At 46.7% G+C, this 27362-nt stretch overlaps 1 protein-coding gene across 2 annotated transcripts; it reads right to left on the reverse strand.

Annotated features, from left to right (window-relative positions):
• Positions 1 to 57: 57 nt before the first annotated feature.
• On the reverse strand, positions 58 to 27055 carry LOC135557936 (exostosin-2-like). 2 transcript variants are annotated; one of them, XM_064991668.1, is made up of 15 exons: positions 26719 to 27048; positions 25792 to 26128; positions 25426 to 25649; positions 25129 to 25218; positions 23948 to 24064; positions 23576 to 23771; positions 22684 to 22823; positions 22437 to 22530; positions 17435 to 17566; positions 13654 to 13843; positions 9746 to 9912; positions 8941 to 9084; positions 8488 to 8616; positions 7047 to 7129; positions 58 to 2797 (listed from the first exon to the last, which is right to left on the reverse strand). In XM_064991668.1, the coding sequence occupies exons 2-15, from the start codon at positions 26119 to 26121 to the stop codon at positions 2659 to 2661; spliced, it is 2175 nt and encodes a 724-aa protein (XP_064847740.1). In that variant the 5' UTR covers positions 26122 to 26128; positions 26719 to 27048; the 3' UTR covers positions 58 to 2658. The 2 variants fall into 2 exon arrangements, with proteins under 2 accessions (XP_064847740.1, XP_064847734.1); XM_064991662.1 differs by lacking the exon at positions 58 to 2797 and having other exon boundaries at positions 6302 to 7129; positions 26719 to 27055.
• Positions 27056 to 27362: the final 307 nt, after the last annotated feature.

Consider the following 27362-nt stretch of genomic DNA (forward strand, 5'->3'; position numbering starts at 1 on the left):
AGAGCAAAACTGTTGTTCATCACATACTTATTTAAGAAACACACACACACACAAAACTGCATCAACTACAATTTTTTTTAATGGATAACTGAAGTGCAGCTTCAATTGTCACGAGTAATTTCATATAGTTCCTGCCAATTCTTTTAAAGTCCAATGCAGTCCAAAACGTGATTTTCCTGCTTTTATATATTCCACACTATGAGGTTGTAATAATACTGTGAAATTGTGAAAATCATAATGGACTTTTAGTGTAAGAGCTATTTGAAAAGATTGCATGAAATGCCAGCCTGTTGTGGTGGGATGGAGGTTTGGCCTGCCTGGTGTTAACACCAGTTACAACCTGCTCTGCCAATAACAGCTGGTGTCCAGTTCTCCCCTCCCCACTCAGACACTCCCAGACAGTCAAACAAAATTCTTGCTTGAGAAATTGCTCTTTGCTAAGTTATTTTTGCTTCTTTTTTACCATTTTAATTGAAATCACAGTAAGGTACTTACTGGCCGGCAGGGTAGCCTAGTGGTTAGAGCGTTGGACTAGGAACCGGAAGGTTGCAAGTTCAAACCCCCGAGCTGACAAGGTACAAATCTGTCGTTCTGCCCCTGAACAGGCAGTTAACCCACTGTTCCTAGGCCGCCATTGAAAATAAGAATTTGTTCTTAACTGACTTGCCTAGTTAAATAAAGGTAAAAAAACTGAAATAATTCTATATTGCAATTAGAAAGGCTGCATTGGACTTTTAAACAAACAATAAAACACATTTAGTCAAAGAGGTCGACACTCAATATTTGACAATCTTTCTATGCTGTTGTGTGGTGGGAATGATACTACTGCAGGAGGAGTCCTACTCTCACGGAAACGTCCTACATTTAAAGACTGGGATGTTTTTAGGATGGCAAGACTCTCGGAGGATTCATTAAGAGTAGCAGTTTTCACAATGTCCTGCAGAAATGGGCAACACACGTAATAACGTGTGTGGAGATTTTTGGGATTCTGGTGTTGTTCTGTTTTTACTGATGTCTATATAATTAGGATGGAGGGGAGGGAGGGCCTTCAATAAAAATCTAGTGTAAAAAAAGAAACACGTCCATCTTCTTGCATTTACATATCATCTACCTCATATGTACCATGATTGCATCAGTTGCAGTGACAGCCTAAAATCCCTCAGTATTTCAGACATGAGGGATGAAATGAGATCGCACAACCTCCAAGAATGTCACGCAGTCGACAAAAATACTAACAGCGTTCCTTTGAACTGCTGACATTGTACAGGGTGGATTAGGGAGCGTTTATTAACAGGTGACAGGCGAGGCTGAACAGTGGTCCTGTCACAACAGCCCTGGTCAGACATGGGCTTTCACCGAATCAAAATGAGGACAGAGAGCGTGACTGACAGAGGCTTGCTACTGGTGAATGTGCATGAGACAACCACTCCAATAAACATGCATACAACATCATCCACATCTAGAACACTTCCGATTACATTTTTTTCAAGCACTTTTATCAACTCCCTCTGTTCTCCAGTAGCTGAATTTCCTCTTCACTTCAGTTTGCTCCTCAATTCATGCACCTTGGTTGGAGTCCGGCAGCGCCATTGTTCCTTTCTTTAATCCCAGGCCAATGAAAAACGTCTTTATTTAGCATGTATTTCTTCACTAAGTCATATTTAAATATATTTTGGGACACATTTATCACAAACAACAATCCTTACACAAGTAAAAAAACAAACTTAGGGCATTCCTTTAGAGAGATGAGCAAGTCTACACGGACGAACAGAAAGATAAAACAAAGAGAGACATCAAAATTGGGGAGTTGTACAACCTGGTGCCTACATCTCCATGAAGCAGACAGTCCAACGTCCCCGCATCAATTACAGTAGCTTCCCTACTATACCAGACTAGATGTTACTGTATTAGTTCATTATGCAGCACAACACTTTAAAAAATGTAATTCAAATGTCCAGATACCGGTCATTCTTTTGAAAAGTGTTAGCAGTAGAACAATTGGCAGTAAATATATAGTGTACATATTATTTGCGATATATCCTCTATGTAGAGAAAGATGACCATACACCTCTGCAGTGCTCACACTAAACAAATAAATATAGCTCATGCCATGAAATGACCTTAGACGAGAAGCGCCCTCTAACACTACCTTGTCTCATATTATTTATCATTTAAAATAATTCATCAGTTCGAGATAAATGACATGGGATATATTATCTCTACGGGTGTTCAGCATATTACACAACTGCTCACCCTGTGCTTGGCAGACAGCAGTCCGGACTCATCACGCTATATTAAAATGTAGCACCGGTGTGATTTATATACACTGACCCCAGATCAGCCAAAGAGCCCACGGGGCCTCTGGTTCGAATACAGCAGCAGTGGACATACACAGACTTGTCACCTCTCAGTTGCACAGTGGATTCTGTCCAGCCAACCAATGAGCACACACCTCATCTCTCACCACTTCCAATTCAAACCAGTATTTAGGAAAGGAAACAATACAGGCTCCCAACCCCACACCACCCTACAGAGAACAACAACAACCTTCAGATAGTTCTATATGGACAGAGATAGAAGAGTTTATGTCTCCCCTGAACTAGAAGATGCTGGGTATGTATGGGTGTCTGGGGGCTGCTGGGCCACAGACCTGTCCGGTCAGAGACTGCCGATGTTGGGGAAACTCTTCAGCTTCTCTGGGAAGTCGTCCTTGTAGAGGACTGGGTCTGCACGGTGTTCCACTACCTTCAGGGGCATGGTCCCGAACACCGATGCAAACTTGTTGATGCACTCCGATCTGGGGAAATGTACAGGAGTTACCGGCGTTACATTTACATTTAAGTCATTTGGCAGACGCTCTTATCCAGAGCGACTTACAAATTGGTGAATTCACCTTCTGACATCCAGTGGAACAGCCACTTTACAATAGTGCATCTAAATCATTTAAGGGGGGGGGGGTGAGAAGGATTACTTTATCCTATCCTAGGTATTCCTTGAAGAGGTGGGGTTTCAGGTGTCTCCGGAAGGTGGTGATTGACTCCGCTGTCCTGGCGTCGTGAGGGAGTTTGTTCCACCATTGGGGGGCCAGAGCAGCGAACAGTTTTGACTGGGCTGAGCGGGAACTGTACTTCCTCAGTGGTAGGGAGGCGAGCAGGCCAGAGGTGGATGAACGCAGTGCCCTTGTTTGGGTGTAGGGCCTGATCAGAGCCTGGAGGTACTGGGGTGCCGTTCCCCTCACAGCTCCGTAGACAAGCACCATGGTCTTGTAGCGGATGCGAGCTTCAACTGGAAGCCAGTGGAGAGAGCGGAGGAGCGGGGTGACGTGAGAGAACTTGGGAAGGTTGAACACCAGACGGGCTGCAGCGTTCTGGATGAGTTGTAGGGGTTTAATGGCACAGGCAGGGAGCCCAGCCAACAGCGAGTTGCAGTAATCCAGACGGGAGATGACAAGTGCCTGGATTAGGACCTGCGCCGCTTCCTGTGTGAGGCAGGGTCGTACTCTGCGGATGTTGTAGAGCATGAACCTACAGGAACGGGCCACCGCCTTGATGTTAGTTGAGAACGACAGGGTGTTGTCCAGGATCACGCCAAGGTTCTTAGCGCTCTGGGAGGAGGACACAATGGAGTTGTCAACCGTGATGGCGAGATCATGGAACGGGCAGTCCTTCCCCGGGAGGAGGAGCAGCTCCGTCTTGTCGAGGTTCAGCTTGAGGTGGTGATCCGTCATCCACACTGATATGTCTGCCAGACATGCAGAGATGCGATTCGCCACCTGGTCATCAGAAGGGGGAAAGGAGAAGATTAATTGTGTGTCGTCTGCATAGCAATGATAGGAGAGACCATGTGAGGTGATGACAGAGCCAAGTGACTTGGTGTATAGCGAGAATAGGAGAGGGCCTAGAACAGAGCCCTGGGGGACACCAGTGGTGAGAGCGCGTGGCGAGGAGACAGATTCTCGCCACGCCACCTGGTAGGAGCGACCTGTCAGGTAGGACGCAATCCAAGCGTGGGCCGCGCCGGAGATGCCCAACTCGGAGAGGGTGGAGAGGAGGATCTGATGGTTCACAGTGTCGAAGGCAGCCGATAGGTCTAGAAGGATGAGAGCAGAGGAGAGAGAGTTAGCTTTAGCAGTGCGGAGCGCCTCCGTGATACAGAGAAGAGCAGTCTCAGTTGAATGACTAGTCTTGAAACCTGACTGATTTGGATCAAGAAGGTCATTCTGAGAGAGATAGCGGGAGAGCTGGCCAAGGACGGCACGTTCAAGAGTTTTGGAGAGAAAAGAAAGAAGGGATACTGGTCTGTAGTTGTTGACATCGGAGGGATCGAGTGTAGGTTTTTTCAGAAGGGGTGCAACTCTCGCTCTCTTGAAGACGGAAGGGACGTAGCCAGCGGTCAGGGATGAGTTGATGAGCGAGGTGAGGTAAGGGAGAAGGTCTCCGGAAATGGTCTGGAGAAGAGAGGAGGGGATAGGGTCAAGCGGGCAGGTTGTTGGGCGGCCGGCCGTCACAAGAAGCGAGATTTCATCTGGAGAGAGAGGGAGAAAGAGGTCAGAGCACAGGGTAGGGCAGTGTGAGCAGAACCAGCGGTGTCGTTTGACTTAGCAAACGAGGATCGGATGTCGTCGAGCTTCTTTTCAAAATGGTTGACGAAGTCATCTGCAGAGAGGGAGGAGGGGGGGGAGGGGGAGGAGGATTCAGAAGGGAGGAGAAGGTGGCAAAGAGCTTCCTAGGGTTAGAGGCAGATGCTTGGAATTTAGAGTGGTAGAAAGTGGCTTTAGCAGCAGAGACAGAGGAGGAAAATGTAGAGAGGAGGGAGTGAAAGGATGCCAGGTCCGCAGGGAGGCGAGTTTTCCTCCATTTCCGCTCGGCTGCCCGGAGCACTGTTCTGTGACCTCGCAATGAGTCGTCGAGCCACGGAGCGGGAGGGGAGGACCGAGCCGGCCTGGAGGATAGGGGACATAGAGAGTCAAAGGATGCAGAAAGGGAAGAGAGGAGGGTTGAGGAGGCAGAATCAGGAGATAGGTTGGAGAAGGTATGAGCAGAGGGAAGAGATGATAGGATGGAAGAAGAGAGAGTAGCGGGGGAGAGAGAGCGAAGGTTGGGACGGCGCGATACCATCCGAGTAGGGGCAGTGTGGGAAGTGTTGGATGAGAGCGAGAGGGAAAAGGATACAAGGTAGTGGTCGGAGACTTGGAGGGGAGTTGCAATGAGGTTAGTGGAAGAACAGCATCTAGTAAAGATGAGGTCGAGCGTATTGCCTGCCTTGTGAGTAGGGGGGGAAGGTGAGAGGGTGAGGTCAAAAGAGGAGATGAGTGGAAAGAAGGAGGCAGAGAGGAATGAGTCAAAGGTAGACGTGGGGAGGTTAAAGTCGCCCAGGACAGTGAGAGGTGAGCCGTCCTCAGGAAAGGAGCTTATCAAGGCATCAAGCTCATTGATGAACTCTCCGAGGGAACCTGGAGGGCGATAAATGATAAGGATGTTAAGCTTGAAAGGGCTGGTAACTGTGACAGCATGGAATTCAAAGGAGGCGATAGACAGATGGGTAAGGGGAGAAAGAGAGAATGACCACTTGGGAGAGATGAGGATCCCGGTGCCAGAAGCTCTCGGGGTGTGCGAGAACACGTGGGCAGACGAAGAGAGAGCAGTAGGAGTAGCAGTGTTATCTGTGGTGATCCATGTTTCCGTCAGTGCCAAGAAGTCGAGGTACTGGAGGGAGGCATAGGCTGAGATAAACTCTGCCTTGTTGGCCGCAGATCGGCAGTTCCAGAGGCTACCGGAGACCTGGAACTCCACGTGGGTCGTGCGCGCTGGGACCACCAGATTAGGGTGGCCGCGGCCACGCGGTGTGGAGCGTTTGTATGGTCTGTGCAGAGAGGAGAGAACAGGTATAGATAGACACATAGTTGACAGGCTACAGAAGAGGCTACGCTAATGCAAAGGAGATTGGAATGACAAGTGGACTACACGTCTCAAATGTTCAGAAAGTTAAGCTTACGTAGCAAGAATCTTATAGATTAAAATGATTGAAATGATACAGTACTGCTGGAGTAGGCTAGCTGGCAGTGGCTGCGTTGTTGACTTTGTAGGCTAGCTGGCAGTGGCTGCGTTGTTGACACTACACCAATCAAGTCGTTCCGTCGAGTGTAATAGTTTCTACAGTGCTGCTATTCGGGGGCTAGCTGGCTAGCTAGCAGTGTTGATTACGTTACGTTAAAAGAACGACAATAGCTGGCTAGCTAACCTAGAAAATCGCTCTAGACTACACAATTGTCTTAGATACAAAGACGGCTATGTAGCTAGCTAGCTACGATCAAACAAATCAAACCGTTGTACTGTAATGAAGTGAAAATGTGATACTACCTGTGGAGCGAAGCGGAATGTTGACCGGGTTGTTGAAGTTCTATTCAGTAGACGTTGGCTAGCTGTTGGCTAGCTAGCTAGCAGTATCTCCTACGTTAAGGACGACAAATAGCTGGCTAGCTAACCTCGGTAAATTAAGATAATCACTCTAAATCTACACACTCTAAACTACACAATTATCTTGGATACGAAGACAGCAAAGACAGCTATGTAGCTAGCTAACACTACACTAATCGAGTCATTCAGTTGAGTGTAATAGTTTCTACAGTGCTAGTAGACGGTGGGCGTTAGCTAGCTGCTGGGCAGATAGCAGTGTAGACTACGTTAGGACGACGAAATACGATAATTACGCAATTATCTTTGATACAAAGACGGCTATGTAGCTAGCTAAGAAGAAATTGCTAAGATTAGTAAATGTAGACAAATCAAACCGTTGTACTATAATGAAATGTAATGAAAATGCAATGAAAAGTTATACTACCTGCGGACCGAAGTGTAGATGCGACCGCTCGCTCCAACCCGGAACCGGATGCTAGCGTTAACATCGTTTTTTTCCTGTGGTTGATTGCCTCAAACACACGTCCAGATATTGTATGTCCACTACTACCTCTATGAATATTCATTTGGCATATACACACACCATTTCTAGAGTTGCTAGGCGATGAGCATGCTGAGTGCAGGACGTACCTCTCTACCATGTGTGTCTGGTCCAGGGACAGACCGTCAATGGCTGTGCACTCAGGACACTTGAACTTCTTCCTTGGGGTCACCTAAATGGAACCAGGACATTGAGCTTTACAAATCTACCATTGCTACACAACTAAGAAACTTACAGTACAGAATCTACTGTGTGGTGAGATCAAATCCCTGTGCTGATGAGACAAGTCTAATACCGTCACAGTACTGCTTAAAGGGATACTTCGGGATTTGGGCAATGAAGCACTTTATCTATTTCTCCAGATGAACCCGTGAATACCGTTTTTATGTCTCTGCATGCAGTTTGAAGGATGTTGCTAACTAGCTTTAGCGCAATTGCTAGCATGCTAGTAAATACCATAGCATTACAATCATTGTGCTAATGCTAGTTAGCATTGGCTTGCAAAACTACCTCCAACTTCCTTCATACCGGAGACAGAGACATACAAATGGTATCCATTAGTTCATCTGACTCTGGGGAAGTAGATTAAGGACTTCATTGCCCAAATCCCGAAATATCCCTTTAAGTTGCAGTTCTCTAGAATGTGATAAACCCATTAGATGAAGTCTTGCTAGTTGTGACAGCAGGTCCAGCAGTGGTTGTTGCAGCAGAGTGTGATTGAGGGCTGTTGCGCTGAGGGAGGATGTTGTGCTGCTGTATACCTGAGTGGTCATTAAAAAGGCCACGGCATGCTGCTTGCACGCCGAGGAGAAACAGCTGTATGCTCATTAAAGGGCTGATGTATGGTCTTCCTCCGTCTTACCCACCCCACCAATCTGTCTTACTCCAGACTGGACATCAGTGCTGAGGAGGACATGTGGGGAGGGGTGGGGGGCTAGCCTACTGCAGGCACAGAGGGAGGGAGTAGGCATTGCATTGACGGTGGGGTGAGTGAGCTTAGGAAAACAGTCGCAGGAGTGGCAGTCAGTGACACCCAGATAAGAGAGGTTAAGGTTGGGCTTTAGGGGCGGCCTCTGCACCTGGACACAGTCACAGCGTGGTGGAGGTATCAGGGGGCACAGAGGGGTGAGAACTGATCAGAGACAGAGCCTCTGGCAGGACAGGACTGGAAGAATCAAATATTTCTGCATTCTGGGACTTTTCCACCTCTGTGGAGTTGGAGTTACAGCCTTCAGCTTCCTGATAAGTGGTGCATGTTGTGGTACTGCTCCTAATGAGATATTAACTTAGCTCCGTCCCAAATGCCACCCCATTGACTAGGATGTTCACCCATTTGGACCAGGGCCCATAGGGCTCTGGTCAAAAGTAGTGCACCATTATAGGAAATAGAATGCAATTTGGGATGCAAGCCATGGCTCTGGTGAACATACAACATTGAATTTGACCCCCTAAGGACCTAATGTCAGCATAATGGGTTGGGTAGGACTGTTGTGTTCAGGTGGTGGGACAACGTTGTGCACTGTTCTGTACCTTTATGGGGGCTTTGCCAGTGATGTTGGCCACCAGGAAGTTGATGGCGATATCCTCACAGTTCATATGAGCATCCACCCAGTTCTTGATGTCTCCTGGCATCTTGTAAGTGTACAGGTAGTTAAAGTACTGGAAAGGAAAGAAGCCAGTGTTACTCAACATCAAAATCAGCAAGCAGTGGAAACTACAAGCAGATAAATACTGAAATACATTTGTCATCCTACTCACTGGTGACATGATAAATGAGTCTGACCTCTGAAAAGAGGGATGTGTTTTCTCAGAAGTATTTGCTTTGAATCAAAAGGAAAGCTTTTGGTTGACAGTGAGATAGATAACCTAACCTCACCTATGACTCTTCTTCCATCCTCTTTCTGTGTGACCTAACCCTGCCCCCTCCCCATACTGGGCCCTGCAGGGGGACAGAGGGAGGAGGGGCTTCTGTCTGAGGCTAACCTTGTGGTAGAAGGCTGCTCCAGTCAGAACCATGGACACCTCATTGGTCCACTCGGACTCGTACTTCCACTTCCCCATCTCGTGGTCCCACAGGTGGAGCCGACCCGGGTACCCCACCAACCGGTCTGGGAACTCCCTCCACACCTGAGGGACATGGCGGGGGAAAGAGACGGTTCGACACAAATTACAGGTTTTCCAGGAATTTGGGGAACGTTCCAAGTTAATGGAATTAGGCAACACTAAAAACATTCCAAGTAGCCTCCTTTCACCTTCAAGGTAGTGCTAGAAGACCGCCATCACGGAGATACTTTGAGCCCCAAAGTTCACTTTAAAGAGATGAAAGCTACAGGCCCTCTCTGTGATGGGCAGAGAAGTGTGTGGAGACTGGATACCGGAGCCCAGCAGCCTGTCCCGCTATTGGACCCAGCGAGAGGCAGTAGAGCCAGACAGCCTTCCTTCCCCACAGCAGCCTGCCTCTCATTTCATGTCATTATCCTCAAATTGTCCTCAATTGTCTCAATAGGTCCTAAATGCCTTCAGGTGAGTGCCAAGCTGGGCTGTAGGCATGGACAGCATCAGCTCTGGCCTGTCACCATATGTCACACATCAAACATATATCCAGCACCCGGCAGCCGCATCACATATAGCCTTACTAGAGGCTGACTTAAGCTCCCTGGATGATTTTAAACTCTGGGGTCAGCACTAAGTGGCCAGCGTTTACCTGCCAGTATGAATGCACTAAGCCCAAGGTCAAACATTTGGGGTGACATCTCACAGGCGTGATACAGGATATCCTCTCTCTCACCTCGTAGCCAAACTGTAGTTCATCAGACGTCAGCATGATGATGTCATCGTCGATGGCCAGCACGGCCTCAGTCTCGATCTCGTCGTAGGGAAAGAAGCGGTTGCTGAGCTTGTTCTCTTTGGTGCGCACCACCTTGAGAGGTGCGGCAATCTTCGGCCATAAAGAATCTAACCGAGGGACAGAGACCAAGGGAATATGAGTGATAAGACTACAATACAGACAGGTCAGCGAATCTCACCGAGGGACAGAGACCAAGGGAATATGAGTGATAAGACTACAATACAGACAGGTCAGCGAATCTCACCGAGGGACAGAGACCAAGGGAATATGAGTGATAAGACTACAATACAGACAGGTCAGAGAATCTCACCAAGGGACAGAGACCAAGGGAATATGAGTGATAAGACTACAATACAGACAGGTCAGAGAATCTCACCGAGGGACAGAGACCAAGGGAATATGAGTGATAAGACTACAATACAGACAGGTCAGCGAATCTCACCGAGGGACAGAGACCAAGGGAATATGAGTGATAAGACTACAATACAGACAGGTCAGAGAATCTCACCAAGGGACAGAGACCAAGGGAATATGAGTGATAAGACTACAATACAGACAGGTCAGAGAATCTCACCGAGGGACAGAGACCAAGGGAATATGAGTGATAAGACTACAATACAGACAGGTCAGAGAATCTCACCAAGGGACAGAGACCAAGGGAATATGAGTGATAAGACTACAATACAGACAGGTCAGAGAATCTCACCGAGGGACAGAGACCAAGGGAATATGAGTGATAAGACTACAATACAGAAAGGTCAGAGAATCTCACCGAGAGGCAGAGACCAAGGGAATATGAGTGATAAGACTACAATACAGACAGGTCAGAGAATCTAACCGAGGGACAGAGACCAAGGGAATATGAGTGATAAGACTACAATACAGACAGGTCATAGAAAATCAATTCTATCAATGCAATGGAGGCCTTGGCAAACGGGTCAGTTAGCATTGTGTGCTACTTGAGAAGCTGCAAGACATTAAGCAAACTGTGAAAACTACTTCCACACATTCCAAATCTGACAGTATATATTGCATCACCCACCTACACCTAAGATATCAAACCAGACTCCTAGTTTTCTAGGTCAAACTAACATCTAGACTTCAGTTGGAGAGGAGTGGAGTTGGGTTGCCATCAAGGGAGACGTTTCAAAATGGCAATCCTAGTGGAAAAGTACGCTAGCAGTAAAACTACAATCACTGACTCGAATCGCAACGCCAACTTGAATCATGTGCAAGCCTGCCCACACCAAGATTCCTCTCAAGGCAGAGCAACAAAGTTAGCTTTTTTTAAAGTAGTGTTTAGTGAGCTTGGGAAGTGTCCATGGCACGAAGCAGTCAGACAGATGGCACAGAATGTGTCACCCCATTAAGGCTCTAACTGGGGCCTGACAAGCAGGCAGCGCTCCCACCGACGAGCTCTGAACGTCTCCACACTAAACTGTCAACGGGAGAACTGCTGTGGGCTTTCTTCTCTCTCTTTCTCTGTCGCCCTCTATTTTCCAAAGATGAGCTGGGAGATGAGTGCAGTGCAGGGAGAAATCTCCAAAACAAAGGTTATTAGCTTAGCTCTGATTTAGCCTGGTATTTTCTTTTGCTATTGGTTTGAACACACAAACTGAAACATATTCTGGCTGCTGGAAGCCCATCTACTTTGCTTCTCATTTTCAGACTTTCTCCTGGGCTAACCAGGAGATCCTCACTACTACAGAAAAACAGAATCCTGCTGCAATCCCCATCTCTCCTGTAGTTACCTCTGTCTCCATGCTCTGCAGCTCCATAACGGTCTTTAACCAAAGTGAAAAACAGGTTTCTTCAGGTCATAATGCTGGCCCTCGCTACATATTCGTCGCCAGACCCACTGGTTCCAGGTCATCTACAAGTCCATGTAAAGCTCCGCCTTATCTCAGTTCACTGGTCACGATGGCAACACCCACCTGTAGCACGCGCTCCAGCAGGTGTATCTCACTGATCATCCCTAAAACCAACACCTCATTTGGCCGCCTTTCGTTACAGTTCTCTGCTGCCTGTGACTGGAACGAATTGCAGAAATCGCTGAAGTTGGAGACTTTTATCTCCCTCACCAACTTCAAATATCTGCTATCTGAGCAGCTAACCGATCGCTGCAGCTGTACATAGTCTTATCGGTAAATACCCCACCCAATTTTACCTACCTCATCTCCATACTGTTTTTATTTATTTACTTTTCTGCTCTTTTGCACATCAATATCTCTACATGATCATCTGATCATTTATCACTCCAGTGTTAATCTGCAAAATTGTAATTATTCGCCTACCTCCTCATGCCTTTTGCACACAATGTATATAGACCCTTTTTTTCAACTGTGTTATTGACTTGTTTATTGTTTACTCAATGTGTAACTCTGTGTTGTCTGTTCACACTGCTATGCTTTATCTTGGCCAGGTCGCAGTTGCAAATGAGAACTTGTTCTCAACTAGCCTACCTGGTTAAATAAAGGTGAAATAAAATAAAAATAAATAAAAAAGATTGTATGAGTGAACAAATAAACTATGAAGTTAATCATGACAACCAAACACAGTACAATCTCTGTACATGTCAAAAGCACAATCAGGCCTTGTGAGGATGAGGAGGAAATACATCCTCATCCCAAGCAGAGACCCTGAGTTGACCCATGAACGGCCCCTTGTTAATTCTAATGGGTCACAAAGCTCTGGCCAGGCTCCACTGACGCCTCTAATCAAAGGCAACACTGGGCCATTAGAGTGAGCTTCAAAGTGGCCCGCTGCTTCATTACGTTACACAACTCTATGCAGAGGATAGATTTAATTCCCTGCCGTTCCCTGAGCTGTCAGTGTTAAGGGGCGCCATAAACAGCCGCATACCTAAATCGCCTTGTTAAGAGGAATCATTAGAGCGAAAGCCACAATAAATAATGACTAATATCAGCTTACTCTGAAACATCTCTAATGGGCTCTAAATGAGGGATGTGGCAGGAGGACAGACAGGCAGCACTAGCAGAACACTGCACACTGTAGTGGACAGTATATCAACATGAATGAAAGGCCTCTACGTCGTCTGGCTTGCCAGTACCGAGGAGACCTGTTGACATCGGAAGGTTAGAATGAGGTGGCTGCTGCAGCCCCGAGGGGGGTGGGTAGGAGGATGTTTGTCTGTCCGACCGGCAGCAACATGCCACGGAGCTGCTCCAGTTTCCTGATTCTCAACATGAAGAAAAGCCAGAGAGAGGTTTGGCTCCAGCCTCGAGCATGTCATGCTTTTCAGGGTCTAAACTTATAGAGAGACGGGTCTTGGCTGCTGAAGCTGTTATCACTCATCTGGTACACATCAAGAGCTCCATTTTGTGTATTAAACCATGGCATGGTGAAATAACCACTTCTCACATCAAGTTGGCAGTTAACATGGAGTGTTCAGCCACTTTCCCATTCCTTGTGTGTATCGATCTGCCAACTTTAAGTCAATCTCTAAACAGAGATAACACGTTTTGGGATTCTATGATAGCTATGAAGTAAGGCAATCTGACAGAACACTAATATCCCATCTTTGAACATCCAACATAGCATCATTGTTGTCACTGAAAAGGTTAACTCATGAAAACTCCTATTGCTGGTGTGCTTGTTTAAGGGTAATATTTGAATCAATAATGGGTTTAATGAACAATACGGGGAAGGGAGGGTTAGAATCAGAGGTGTATTCATGAGGAACCAAACAGAAGAACATCTACCAAAATGGAGAGGGACTACCTGAACCTGTTCAATAAGAAACTTATTTTAGTTTCAGCCCCCCAAAAAAATTATTTTGCAAAACGTTACGCTACGGTAGGTGCTAATGAATACAGCCCCGGGCTCACCTTCAGGGGGACTCTTATTCTGGTTGTTCCACACCACCAGTAGCTTGGCCAGGCTGGGAACCTTGGAGATCTCAGTGATGACCCGGAAGAGGCTCTCGATACGGTCGTAGGTCAGCACCACAGCAGTGAACCCTGGGGACCTCGGTGGGATGAGAGGCAGGAACAGAGGGCTGTTCACACTCGACCACTTCTACAGAGGACAAGAGACCAAAAAGGTTAGTCACTCTCACCTACAATGCAGACGTATGCCTTCATCTGTCTGCCATCCTGGCCTGTGACATGTTTTCCATCGTGATTTAAGCTGCCATTCCATTGCTTGATTCAGCAGTGAAGTCACAACCGGGAATGCCAAGCACCCAGTGTGAAGTAGTCTGGAATGCCAAGCACACTAAGAAACGAGTGGTAGCGGAGCTGTTTCAGGATCACAGCTTCGAGAGTGTGTAATACAGAGACAAAGAGCTCCACCCTCATCTCAGGTACATGTGTAAGTGGAGTCCACACACTATGACTTGGCAGTCTTGGCCTCTCCTGCTGTTTCTACACTGCTGCTTTGGGATATTATAAGTGACGTTTTGTCATGAAGCTCTGGTGAGCTCCATGCAGCAGAGGTCCAGATGAGTTTTAGTGGGAAGAGAAAGAGAGGGGGGAGGCAGGGGAGAGAGAGAGAGAGAGGGGGGGGGGGGGCAGGCAGGCGACGGTGTCGGCGACTGTCTACTGCCAGTGTGGGACTTGGCTCCTCTTCCTGGCCCCGTCTTAAAATGTCCCGTTAACTCTGGAAGATGCACAGACCCGAACCTAGATCAAGTGACGCTGTAAAAGAAAATACTGGCAGTGCAGAGAGAGCAGAGAGAGCCTATGATGCAGTGACACACACAAGGAGACTTATACACACACACAATGGGACAATGAGACACTCAATCCAGACCTCTGAACTAACATATAGACAACTGACATTTTGAGTAATGCAATTATACAAGAGTAACAATATGTCAACATGTGACACGGGAGACTCACTGCAGCAGCTTAAAATGCTCTACAATGCAGGTTCTCTCATCTACAGGGTCAACTTCAATGCTACCGTTCTCTGCTAGCAGGAGCATTATGTTGACTGGATGATGTGGTTTTAACCCTTAATTAACTGTCAAACACTACAACAGTAGCATTTTCAAATAAAGGAGGTTGCAGCTGACTTAATCAACTGTATAAAAGGCCCCCAAAGCCTCCAGACCTCCACTAGAGACATGTGCTAACCTCATAGGGAGGGATTGGATATTGAAATAAAAGTGTGGGCTTCTTGAAGTGCTTCTCTGTTCTGCTGCAGACAGGTGACCACAGACAGACTGGTGTTTCTGTGGCTCTTCCAACGGCGTCCACCATGTCTGTCACCATAAACATGGTCACCTCATATACCCGACATCAGTCAGTACTCACCAATAATAAAAAAAAATTAAAAAACTTTACTAGCAAACGGAAACTTCTCTGGGGTGGTGTGACACTGACATACAAGCAGAGGGGGAAATAATTAAACTAACACGGTGACACATTAGTGGTGAGATGAAGAGAAGAGGAAAAGGACAACTTAAGTCATTTGTCAGATGACATAAACAAGATGAAAGAAAGACAGCCACTTCTCCAATGTTAATGAGCCCAGTTAAATTTAGTTCACTGCTTACAATGATCAATTTACACAAAAACGGGATGATGCAGCCATTTGGGTGATTTAGGCTACACATTATTGTGGTGGTGTTCGGAAAAGTAGACTGATGCAAACATAGAGAACAAGATGGCATTTGAGTGTTTGACAAACAGTGCTTTCTCCACAATAACAAATGATTTTCCATGGCAATGTGGAAATAGCAGCAGCCCCAGTGATGACTGGAGGCAGGTCCATCTAGCCAGCCGGGGGCCTTTGATTTGTGTGGTTTGTGATGATTGCCTACCAGGGATTAATGGAGAAGTAGAGATGGTGCAGCCGTCACATCTTCAAGAGTCCTGATATGAGCACATTCACAGTGCAGGCTTCGTCTGCGCTCTACCAGTGAAGGAATGGTCTGGCCAGGTTTCTTGGCCCATTTAAACCACTGAACAAACCCCGACTAAATTCAAATGTTAGATGTCCCCTAATGGACAAGGTCAAGCTTAGGAAATCATCAGTTGCCATTTTCCATGAATATACATTACTATGAAAGGTAATGTTGGTAATTGGACTGACACCACCCTTCTTAGCAAACCATGGAGCATTGTTTAGTGTGCACCCAATTGCGAATAGTGTGTTCACACCATTCCAAACCAAGGCAGAAAACACACCAGAGCTCAGAAGAAGCAGAAAACACTCTAAACCAATCAGATATGAAAGCCCCCGAAGGTACAAAGTCTCCTAACCTTCAGCCACCTTTCAGAGGCTGAACAGGTGACTACCATGGATTACCCGTTTGGTATCTTACAACTATGCCCACGGCCGAACAAAAAGCATCCCGTCTGTCCCTCCCGAGCCTGAAAACCCTTCTAAAAGCACTGCTACTAGCAGAGAGCCTGTGAAATGTGCTTTCAATTATGACCCCGAACGAAGGATACAGAACAGCAGAGAAAAAACAACTGCTTGATTTATTTAGTGTCCTGTTCCAATTCTGCTCGATGTGTTTCCACTGAATACGTAGAGATAGCACTTCTCTAGCATTGGAACGGTAACAGGTCTGTGGCCCTGTACAATTAACCTCTTGTGAGCAGGGGCTGAGACAGCACACCTAAATGATGACGATTGGTTGGGAAAAAAGGCAGACAGGAGTTTCTGACAGAGAGAGGTGGGTAATGTCAAGTGTAACTGTTGATTAACCACCTACCCACTCCAAAAAAAAGGCAATACAAGCTGTGATTGAGCAGTTGGCTAGAGTAGAAAGTAATTAGTCTTGAAGAGCTTTGAATTACTCCGAGAAGCCAAGTGTTGTAAACATAACTTCAGTCAGAGTCAGCTGACTTGTTCAGACCAACATAACCCGACTGACTCACATATCGCAAACCATTGGTAGGACTGGGTAGGGCTGTCCAATAAGAGGAGGAACATGGGCCCCCCCCTTGACAGACAGACGGAGGGCGGAGCTGCATGTGGTGTCTTTGGGGACTGCAGCAGATCAGGCTGGGCTGATTAACAGCCCCTGAGAGGTGATAGCTGAGCCAAGCTGTCTGCATCCCCACAACCACAGAGAGGTTACTTACACCCACCCACCCACACACACACACTCCTGAAACAGTGTTCTCTCACACATACACAATGACTCAAACACTAAGGCATGTATTTTTCACCGCACTGGAGGCATCCTCCCAGTGCAGAACTGCTGACACAAACACACTGGCTGTTTCAGCAGTACTGGGTGTTTACCAAGCAGCCAAAGACCACTAGACTACATGTGTGGAGAAGGGGACCTATAAAGAGGAAGCTGGCCTGCCACCCAGCCGATACACTGGGAAAGACTCACCTGGGAAAACTGTCTCATATCTGTCACTGAGGGAGTCAGTCACTGTGTTTTTCTGTTTTGAGAGGCCAGCACAGTAGTGTCAGGTCACACATCAATACCAGACACTGCAGACTGCACCCCCATAAATATGACTCGTATGTCTAAGAAGATTCAGTGGATAACCACAGTAAAAAAACAATAACATTATTAGTGGTGTAGGCTAGAGGGGCATAGATTATAGCAGGCTCCAATGGAAGACTGAGGTATCCAATCATGTTAAAACACATCTTTCCACTCTTTAAAGACCTAGCAACTAGAGGATTACTCACCACCACAGGGGGGTTGTTCCACTGTTCGTAGGTGCGGGCAGCATAGGGGTAGATGCGGTCATTGATGATCTGAAGCGTTGTCATGCCGATGGCCTTCATGGAGCTGAAGTAAGCGTCCCAGAACCAGCAGGCCTGAGGAGAACAGAGTGTTTTGGAGTAAAAACATATGGTCTGGGCACTGGACAAACAGACAAGCTGTCATGAACGTGAACACACATTCAGAAGGCATCCCAGTGACTGGAGAACAGGAAGGACTGCTCTAGATGGTTAGAATCTCTAACATCATCTGTCCTACAGCAGGCCAAGACCTTCTACAACTCACCTGACTTTCAAAGCACAGGGCAGCCAAATATCAACCTGGCCAGTGGTTCCAACCTCTTTCTGCTACTGTATGTTACTCTTCCAGTAGTACCCCATCATGTGCATTTTTACCAGTAGACCTATGGTCTCATGAGTCTTCTCAAGTACCCCCAGTGGTCCTAGTAAACCTGGGTGGGAACCCCTGCTTAAGGCCCATTGGGACTATAATACATGTTTGATCCAAGATGTATGCAAACTATGTACACATCTACTTTTAGTTTTGCATCAATAATCTATTTTTAGTCACTTCATTACCAGTCCATGGTAACAACAAGGAGCATTACGGTGCCCGAGGGGAAGGTGAAGCCTAGCAGTCAATCATATTTCAATGCAGATGTTACTAGTACAACATCCCCAGGTAGCACCCCAGCTTCCTTGGTGCTCCCCTCCCACTGATCCATTAGGAGACATCAAGGGACAGCTATGGAGGGAGAGGAGCCCATAAGAGTTAATTATCATTAAAACAGAACTGTCTCCTGCCAGGAGACACCATGTCAGTGTGACCTGACTCCACCTCAGCAGGTCCTCGGTGACCCTGAGTGCAGCACTCTTTAACAAGCACATGTCGGAGGTCCATACTGGATCCCTCAACTCCAACTGACATTTGACTGGTTAGCCAGAGCACACCCTGGAAACTATTCGCACAGCCAGAAACTCAAGATATTAATAGCATATTTGTTGGGTGAGAATAAGACCCCCAGCTGAAGACGATCTCCTCTGTTTTGGATTAGGAGCAGAGGAGGATCAAGCAACAAATAGACAACAGCAACAACGGTGCACAAAAGGAAAACGGCAATGCAGCAAACAGAGTGATAGCATTGGCTGCTACAGCTTAGCCAATGAGCCAACCGTTTTGCTAGAGCTGTGGTTGTCTTGGCCTGGCTACAGGGCTCTGTCCTTCCATAGCAGTGGAGCAGCTTGGCCTGGCTACAGGGCTCTGTCCTTCCATAGCAGTGGTGCAGCTTGGCCTGGCTACAGGGCTCTGTCCTTCCATAGCAGTGGTGCAGCTTGGCCTGGCTACAGGGCTGTCCTTCCATAGCAGTGGTGCAGCTTGGCCTGGCTACAGGGCTCTGTCCTTCCATAGCAGTGGTGCAGCTTGGCCTGGCTACAGGGCTCTGTCCTTCCATAGCAGTGGTGCAGCTTGGCCTGGCTACAGGGCTCTGTCCTTCCATAGCAGTGGTGCAGCTTGGCCTGGCTACAGGGCTCTGTCCTTCCATAGTAGCGGTGCAGCTTGGCCTGGCTCCAGGGCTCTGTCCTTCCATAGCAGTGGTGCAGCTTGGCCTGGCTACAGGGCTCTGTCCTTCCATAGCAGTGGTGCAGCTTGGCCTGGCTACAGGGCTCTGTCCTTCCATAGTAGCGGTGCAGCTTGGCCTGGCTCCAGGGCTCTGTCCTTCCATAGCAGTGGTGCAGCTTGGCCTGGCTACAGGGCTCTGTCCTTCCATAGTAGTGGTGCAGCTTGGCCTGGCTCCAGGGCTCTGTCCTTCCATAGTAGTGGTGCAGCTTGGCCTGGCTCTAGGGCTCTGTCCTTCCATAGCAGTGGTGCAGCTTGGCCTGGCTACAGGGCTCTGTCCTTCCATAGTAGTGGTGCAGCTTGGCCTGGCTCCAGGGCTCTGTCCTTCCATAGTAGCGGTGCAGCTTGGCCTGGCTCCAGGGCTCTGTCCTTCCATAGCAGTGGTGCAGCTTGGCCTGGCTACAGGGCTCTGTCCTTCCATAGTAGTGGTGCAGCTTGGCCTGGCTCCAGGGCACTGTCCTTCCATAGTAGTGGTGCAGCTTGGACTGGCTACAGGGCTCTGTCCTTCAATAGCAGTGGTGCAGCTTGGCCTGGTGTTTTTGTTGTCGTATAGTCCAGAGAGCTCTCAGCAGCACATGAGAAGGGACCAGCCCCCACTCCACACCCCCACACTTAGTCCCCTTTAACACTGGAGAAATACAAAAACAGCGTTTATTTTTATGGAGGGGGTGAGGAGTATTCAAAAAGACTTTCTAATCTCAGGGGGACCCAATGGCCCATAAATCAGCCAGTGATGAAAGTTTCCTTTCCGACCGGGAGGCAAAAAGCAAACTGCTCCGGCCTAAGAGGCCCGCTCCGCCCCCTCCCAGCGCCTGCAGGAATTTTTATGAGGGAAGAAGAGACAGAGTCACAGCAGAGAAAAAGGGCAGAGAGGCCTGCTTCACTGCCGAACTGTCGTTCCCTTCCTCTAACATACAGCGCTGGGCTAAGAAACCTGAACTCTCTTTGAGGTGTGCTTGAACTTGGACCATAAACATCATCCATCAATTCAAAACTGATTTGGCTAATCTATGCTACTGCAACTAAAATAAATGCAACTACTTGCACCTCTTAATAAGACATAAATATTGTAAAAGTAAAATTGTCATGGTGAACAATTACTTAGCACAAACTTGCTTAGGAGGACATTGTAGTATTACCACAATGACAGACAACTGATCATCAATAGTGGTTCTTGTGGGACTGAGAAATCATAATAATAGCCAGACTTTCACGACCAGGGTCAAGGGAATGACCCAGTCCACCATCTCTTTCTCTACCTATACTCTTCTGTCCGTCAACTCCTTTTAGACAGGGAGGGTTCAGACAGGATTACATTGGGCTTGGTACTATAGCTGCAGCCCTGTGATTGACAAGTACTAATTTCAGCTGTACTGATCTAACAAAGCATGTTTTCTATTCCTAGGGTCTGATACAAACAAGGCTCAGAGGAAAGCCTCAGGTGACCACCACTAACATTTAGCAGCTGTTAAGCACTTAGGTCCCAAATTGTGAGCTATGTGGATGCTACCACATCAAATGTTGAAATCCTTTTTTCTCCTGAAATGATGCTGCTGGCTACTGATGGATTAGGAGTTTTACATTTGACCTTAGTTGTGAGGCCCTGTATAAGTGAGACAGAATGTCTCCTCAATTACCCAATTATCATTCAATTTAGGACTTAGTAAATCATACAGATAGTAAATCATACAGATAGTCAATCAAAGCTGACACAGAGTCATCATGAGTAAGGCTGTGTTATTCGGATCTTTTTTCCACTAATTGGCCTTTTGACCAATCACATCAGATCTTTTTCACAGCTGATGTGATCGGTCAAAAGACCAATTAGTGGAAAAAAGATCAGCAGTGTGTATTTTAGGCATACGAGCCATATGGTCAGAGACCTTTTAAACCCATAAAGGACTGAAGATGACAGTGTGGAATTGAGAACCACTGAGGAAGGAAAGGCAGTTAGTCTCTCTGTTGTACAGTGAATAAATACTTCACTTCAGCTCTTCAATAAGCTCAATCAGAAAAAATAGATATGTTCCTACAGCTCTTATAAAAATTTAAGGGAAGAAAAAATATATATAATTTTGTACACGTCCAAGTGAGTTAGAGTTGACAATGTGTTGTCTATACTATTGACAATGTCAAGTCTTTATGGGGGACCAACTCAGTGATTCCCAGTGTCCTCTCCTCTCCAGCCAGTGAATGTGAGTGAGGAGTCTCTCCAGATGTGTACAGGTGTGGACTGATTTGGAATGGGCTCTACGGCGCCCCATAAATCCTGGATAAGATGGGCCTTTGTGCTCCGGCCCCACCCCACCTTTACACGTCCTGAGCCCAGCTCCAACACCCTCCTCCCATCAGTCCTGCAGGGGCCACAGGCACGCGCATGGCAGTGACATACCTACGCCTCACGTTCCCCTGGCTTAAGATGTATTCACTACTCAACTCAGACCAATATGATTTGGTTGTGTTCCTCTGATCTCCAGTGAATTGATACAATGTTTATTATCAGTATGTTTTTATACTCCAAACAAACCACAATCCTTATCAATCCCCATCTCTACCGAGAACCCTTTCCTGACAGGAAGACAACTGATTACACATCTCATAACTAAATTCCAAGCCCTAGACACAGACAGACTGACAGAGAAACACTAAGAGCAGTGGATAAGCATTTCACATCCCCACAGCTACAGAGACAGGAGGGGGAGCCTCAAGGGAAGACATGTTCAAGGCTTGGCAAATGAAACAACTCCAACAGGGTTTCTGAGCTGTGGGGCTGATATGTCTGTTTGGCCAGTCTAATTGGTAAATGGACTAGCGTTGATACAAGGGAATGAGAAACAGCTTGGACGTGCAGAGCTCTCTGAGGGCTTTCACTTCTGTTTATTGAGGCTCAGTTGGACCAGTGAAAGGAGGGGATTTGTCATTGATTTGGCTCGACTGAAACTAACACTGAAGAACCTTTATAAAGAGCTTTTTAATCAAGACTGGGAACATGACGAGACGATCCAAACAGACAACAGGACAGAAACTCTCGTCCTAAAGGCCCATTACAACGTGTCTCTCACCCTTCAGTCTGCCTGTGTTATGGCTTCCATTGGGCCGACAGTGAGGCACGCGTCTCCCAGGTTGGAATGGGAGCGTGAATGTCACAGCTCCTTTGACCCCGTCTTCACACTAACTTAACCTGAGAGGGCCGGAGGCACTTTCTCCTGAGGCGTATTCATCTGGAAATAGACCATTACTACAACTCTATGAAGAGTGCATTTCTCTATATGTGCATAGAAGAAAAATCCCCAGCAAAGGGATTCAGTCTATTGAATGTTCGCTGAAGAAAAGCTGAGATCTGACTGTCACCTGTCTTTGCATCTCCTCCACCTGCCTGTGAGGGATACTCTTCAAGATGGTGTACATCTCTGGGAGCTTCTCCTCTGGAATGACCACGGATGCCCTGTACAAAACACACAAATGTCAGTCAGTATCAATGGCAAACACAGCCACTGGTATTAAACTAGATCAGAAATCACAATACGAGCTCAGAAAATCTAATGCAGAGATATGTGTTAAAGTTGGAGTGAGATCATGAGCAGTGTCTTTAGCGTACCTCTTCCAGTCGAGGACCTCAGAGAAGGGCAGGATGTATGAGTCTGCTAGGATGACAGGGACACAGCCAGCCTGCAGCACATCACTGAGGGTGGCCTGTCCCAGCCGAGCCCCGCGCAGCACCACACAGAACGACGACTCCTGGGGAACACAGATTACCACGAGGTATTACACAATCATAGCCAAATCAACTGTACATAGTTTAATGACATAGCCGTCGCCAAACCAAGAAAGCTTAGACGGGTCAAAAACAGACTAACACAATGGTTTGGTCAGAGTCTGATAAAATGACTGCATCAACTGTCAATGTTGCCTCCCATATGGAAGAGTTTAGGGTGGGGAGGGCAATGTCATGGTGGACCAATTACAGACGTTAAAAGTATACAAGCAGGCAACCTAAAATATTATTCTAAAATACAGGCATCACTTATAGCAAACCTTTCCAATGTCAGAGGTGGAGAAGGGGGAGGGGGGTGCTTTCACTGAGATTCTGCCACCACACCATCAACCTCCAACCTCTAGGCCCTCTCCTTGGTGGGACGTACCCCAGATGTGCGGCTACGCTGCACCCATACCAGATGATAAGCACACTTCCTGTCTAGACAGGCCAGAGACGGGCTGGAGATGCACTCTGAGCAGACAGACAATGCAGAGAGGCACTCTGTCTGACTGACTGCCACAGGCATTGTTGTGGTTTCCCAGGTATACTCTGCATAAAGTTACCCACATAGATAGCAGTCTAACTCTTAGAGATGACCTACACAGATGCATTTAAGTCAGATCTGCATGGCCATTATCAATGTTAAACATCAATTTCCCCCTAAGCTGTGTAATGTCTACAAGTGTGTGTACATGTTAGTCTAAATGGTAGCAGGTCTCTGTGTGCGTCTCACCTGGAGAATCTGGGGGTAGTCGAACACCTGGCCCTTGTAGCAGCGTTTCCTCGCTGAGGCGACTCCCTGAGAGAGGTTGCTGCACTTGTCCAGGAGGAGCAGAGCCTCCCCGTTCTCCTCCTTCAGCCTCTCCAGCTCTGCCCGGTACTCACGGTGGATGGCCGTCTGAGACGACAGAATGAAGTAGCGCCGGGGCCTGCAGCGGGACGGGGACACCATTAGAAACAATGTAAATCTCTGTGGTCGATGGTAACTTAACTTCCCAAATGTTCCCTCTGTCACATGAAGTGAGGATGCCTGTTGTCTTGCTTGAGGAAGCGATAAGAGTCCTAATCTAGGTGCGGAAGTGTGGGCGGTGGTGTTGCTGCTCACCCAGGCTGTCTCTCGGGCAGCTCCACGTCTGCAGACAGAGGGCTGTACACAGGGATGCTGACGTCATAACCCTGCCTGTAGGTCCACGTGGAGAAGCCTCCACCTGCAAGCAGAGCCCTATAACACACACAAAACAAACACATGTATCCAATATTACACCACTGTCACATAGGCTTACATAGTTAAGACGGAGAGAAGAGACAGCTATACAGAACTTTGCAGCAAGACACGACAGATATGACAAGAAACAGCCAGGGTATCTGTACATCTGCTGAACAACGCTATTGAGTAACATGAAGATTAAGAAGTATTCACCTGGACAAAAAGAGGCTGCCTAAACCTCATCCTTTTGGAGATGTGTATATGTAATAGTTACATGAGAACTGACGAACAATCCTTATGGCGTCCTACCTGTGGATGCAAGGACAACCTCACGCACACACACTGGCCTATATATACACACACAGCTGGTTCTGATGAGGCCCCACGCCAAATGGAGCACAGCTGGATGAGCCCAGGAAATTCCCTACAGCTCCAGATAAGTGTTCATCGTCTCAGGGCTTTTGGTTCATAAAACCCACCTTTTCCACCCAAAAGGAGCGAGCAGCCAAGAGCAAGGCTGGGAAACATGGCCTCTCTCTGTGGCAGTAAATACCAGGAGATTAGGATGTCTGCCCGCTCAAGGCCGCTAGAGGTTCTGTCATCTCTGGACTACTTTTAAGTAGTACTTTCATCTTAGTTGAATATTTTTCAAGCCCCCCTGTAATTATAGACAAGTAATGTAGTTGTGTTGGAGATAAGATGGAACTGAATCTGGATTATTTAAGTCAAGTCAAACTACAAAATATGGAGTGAAAAAACTAATTTCATAAAAACTATGAGTCAATTTAACAAAAATCAAAAATGTATAAAACTATTCTCTGAACATAACATCCGACTAAGGACACGGAAAGAAAACTGAAAGCTTAGTTAATACCATGCTTCCCTCTAGTGGTGCTCTTGGTAGAACAATATGTGCCTGGCAGTAACTCTGCTAACAAACACTGATTATTCACGCTGGAGTAAATATTAGCTGGAAGTCAAGGTTGGTTGATGAACAAAAAAACAATAATGTGAGTTTATCCAACTATGTTCATTGTAATTGACTTTCATTTTTCCTGTGCTGGGTTTATTAAGGTTACCTGTCTCTTGGTACATCAAGGGCTGTGTTGTAGTCTGGAGGTCCTCCAGGTAACATGTTGAACAGAAGGTGGTTCATCCCTTTGTCCCACCTGGAAACAAACATCTTTAGGGGTCAAAAAGCGACAAATGTGTGCACTTATATATCTGAAATGGGCTGATAGATCAATGTGGTAGATGAGAGCGGGGGAAGGATGAATGACAGAGGGTAAAGAAGGATAAATACATATGAAGAGAACTCCCAGCTTCGGAGTGGAGGAGATAACAGTGTAACCCGAGCAGTGTGCAGAAAAGGTTACCTGGGGAGCATGGCCAGAGCCTGGGCAGTCTCCCGGATGCGCAGAGAGTTCTGATTGAGCACATCAATAGAGGGCACGAATAGGCATGCCCTGGTGACGTCATCAGTGTAGAACTCACTGTCGGAGATGGCACTGAGCAGGTCATTGTACTCTCGAGACAGGCCTGTGCTGCTGATTGGCACTCCTCCCTCATCCACAAAACGCTGCAGAGGATAGATGTACACCTGCCAGACAGACAGTCATTTATGATGGTCCACTTTAGCTGCTGTTGGTTCAAAAGACAAGTTTCAGAGACTAACAATAGCAGATGAAACTAACTTCACATATCTGTAATTTGTGACATGTGATGATGGAAACTAGGCACACCTTGATTCTATTCTTAGGGTTGTAGCCACATCGATACACATCAAAACAAGTGTGCATTCTGCAGCTAAGGTCCCCTCTCTCAGGAATAGGGTTGGAGACAGGCAGTTGGACGAGAGGTGCATCATGCACGCTGCGTCGGTCCAGGCTCCAGTCTGCCGTTGATTCGATGGAGTGTGGCCAGAACTGGAACATCCCTGTGGCGATGAGTCCCAGCAGCACCACAGAGAACAGGGTGATGTAGTAGATGCGGTGCTTGGTTTTCATCCGTGGAATCAGAGCCGGGCCCCGTGAACTGTACTTTCCAGACGCGCACATGCTGAGCCTGACCATTCAACCACTTTGAGAGAGACAGAGAAATAAATATGGCTCCTGGTCCGTTGACACACTGCCAGGGTATGTATCAACAGTCTAAAATGGCTTCCTCTCCTAGAGGAAATGAAGCCATTTTGGACTACTGTTACAGCAAGAAATAAACTAGTTACTGTAACGTTACTTGGCCTTGCCTAAAAGAGCCAATCGGGTCTCTTTATAAAAAACTACGTAACGACTTTAACCCAGTGACCGCTTACAACACTAGCTGTCAATCAAAGGCATTCTGTGAGGTAATACTCGCTAACGATAACAGGCTACACTGAACAACTATCTAATATAACTCAAATACACTGGCAGCAAACTCAATTTAGCTAGCAGAATGGTTGACGAGTTAGCTATATTGACGATCAATGAAAACTTAGATTCGCGAAAAATAACTAGTTTAGTCGGCGTTTATTATAAAATACCAACTATATATAGTGTATGTAGCTAGCTAACATCACACTTCTCATGATAAACTGAAATCTTGAAAAGTAAAAACAAGTGGCCAGCTAGTTTCAGCTTAGCTGGCTAGCATGTTTATGCAGCAGACTTCGATTTGATCAGTAAACTTACATTCACGCTTGACCGGTGCGAAGTCGATCACAAACTGTTAATTCATACCCTCTTCTTAGCTAAGCGGCAAAGCCATAATGTATAGTTTTTATACATTTAACGTTAGGTAGATAACATCAATACAGTTTAATTAGCTATCGTGTGAATAATTTGATTTCCGGAAGTGGAACTCTTCTTCGCCTGTCAGAAACCCGTGGGCGACTCTGCATGCACTGGCTATAGTACCACCTACTAAGGCGGAGTATCATCACACCCACCCAGTTGCATATAGATTTCTTTCACAAGAGACATTGTTTTTCTCCACTTAATTATACTGTCTCTAACTTAATTTGTGAATGGATAGCGATAACATGGCATGAAATAACTATATACTGGGTCCATTGGTCTACAATTAACAAAATATTACTTTATAATTTTCATGTGAATATTTACTTGAATGTGCAATCAACAGAAGCATAATGTCTGACATCCAGATAGGGCCGAGATCATTTCAAACTAAAGCCAGCTGACATTTGGGCTGTTATGTAGGTTGCTACCAATGTTCTCCCACCATACAACCACCATTATGGTAGGCCTATCTAGCAGAAAAAAAATATGCAGCTTGTTGAGAGGTTAGCAAATAAAAATTACATTTAAAAAAAAAG

Source organism: Oncorhynchus masou, chromosome 2 (assembly GCF_036934945.1).
Source record: "Oncorhynchus masou masou isolate Uvic2021 chromosome 2, UVic_Omas_1.1, whole genome shotgun sequence".
Classification (NCBI taxonomy): Eukaryota; Metazoa; Chordata; class Actinopteri; order Salmoniformes; family Salmonidae; genus Oncorhynchus; species Oncorhynchus masou.

Excerpts from the sequence above, each read along its gene's own strand:
- LOC135557936 (XM_064991662.1), bottom strand. The coding sequence starts at position 26,121 with ATGGTCAGGCTCAGCATGTGCGCGTCTGGAAAGTACAGTTCACGGGGC. Across the intron at positions 24,065-25,128 it reads CTTGATGTACCAAGAGACAG|GGCTCTGCTTGCAGGTGGAG; the intron begins GTAACCTTAATA and ends TGTGTGTTATAG. Across the intron at positions 17,567-22,436 it reads TGGAGGAGATGCAAAGACAG|GCCTGCTGGTTCTGGGACGC; the intron begins GTGACAGTCAGA and ends TGTTCTCCTCAG.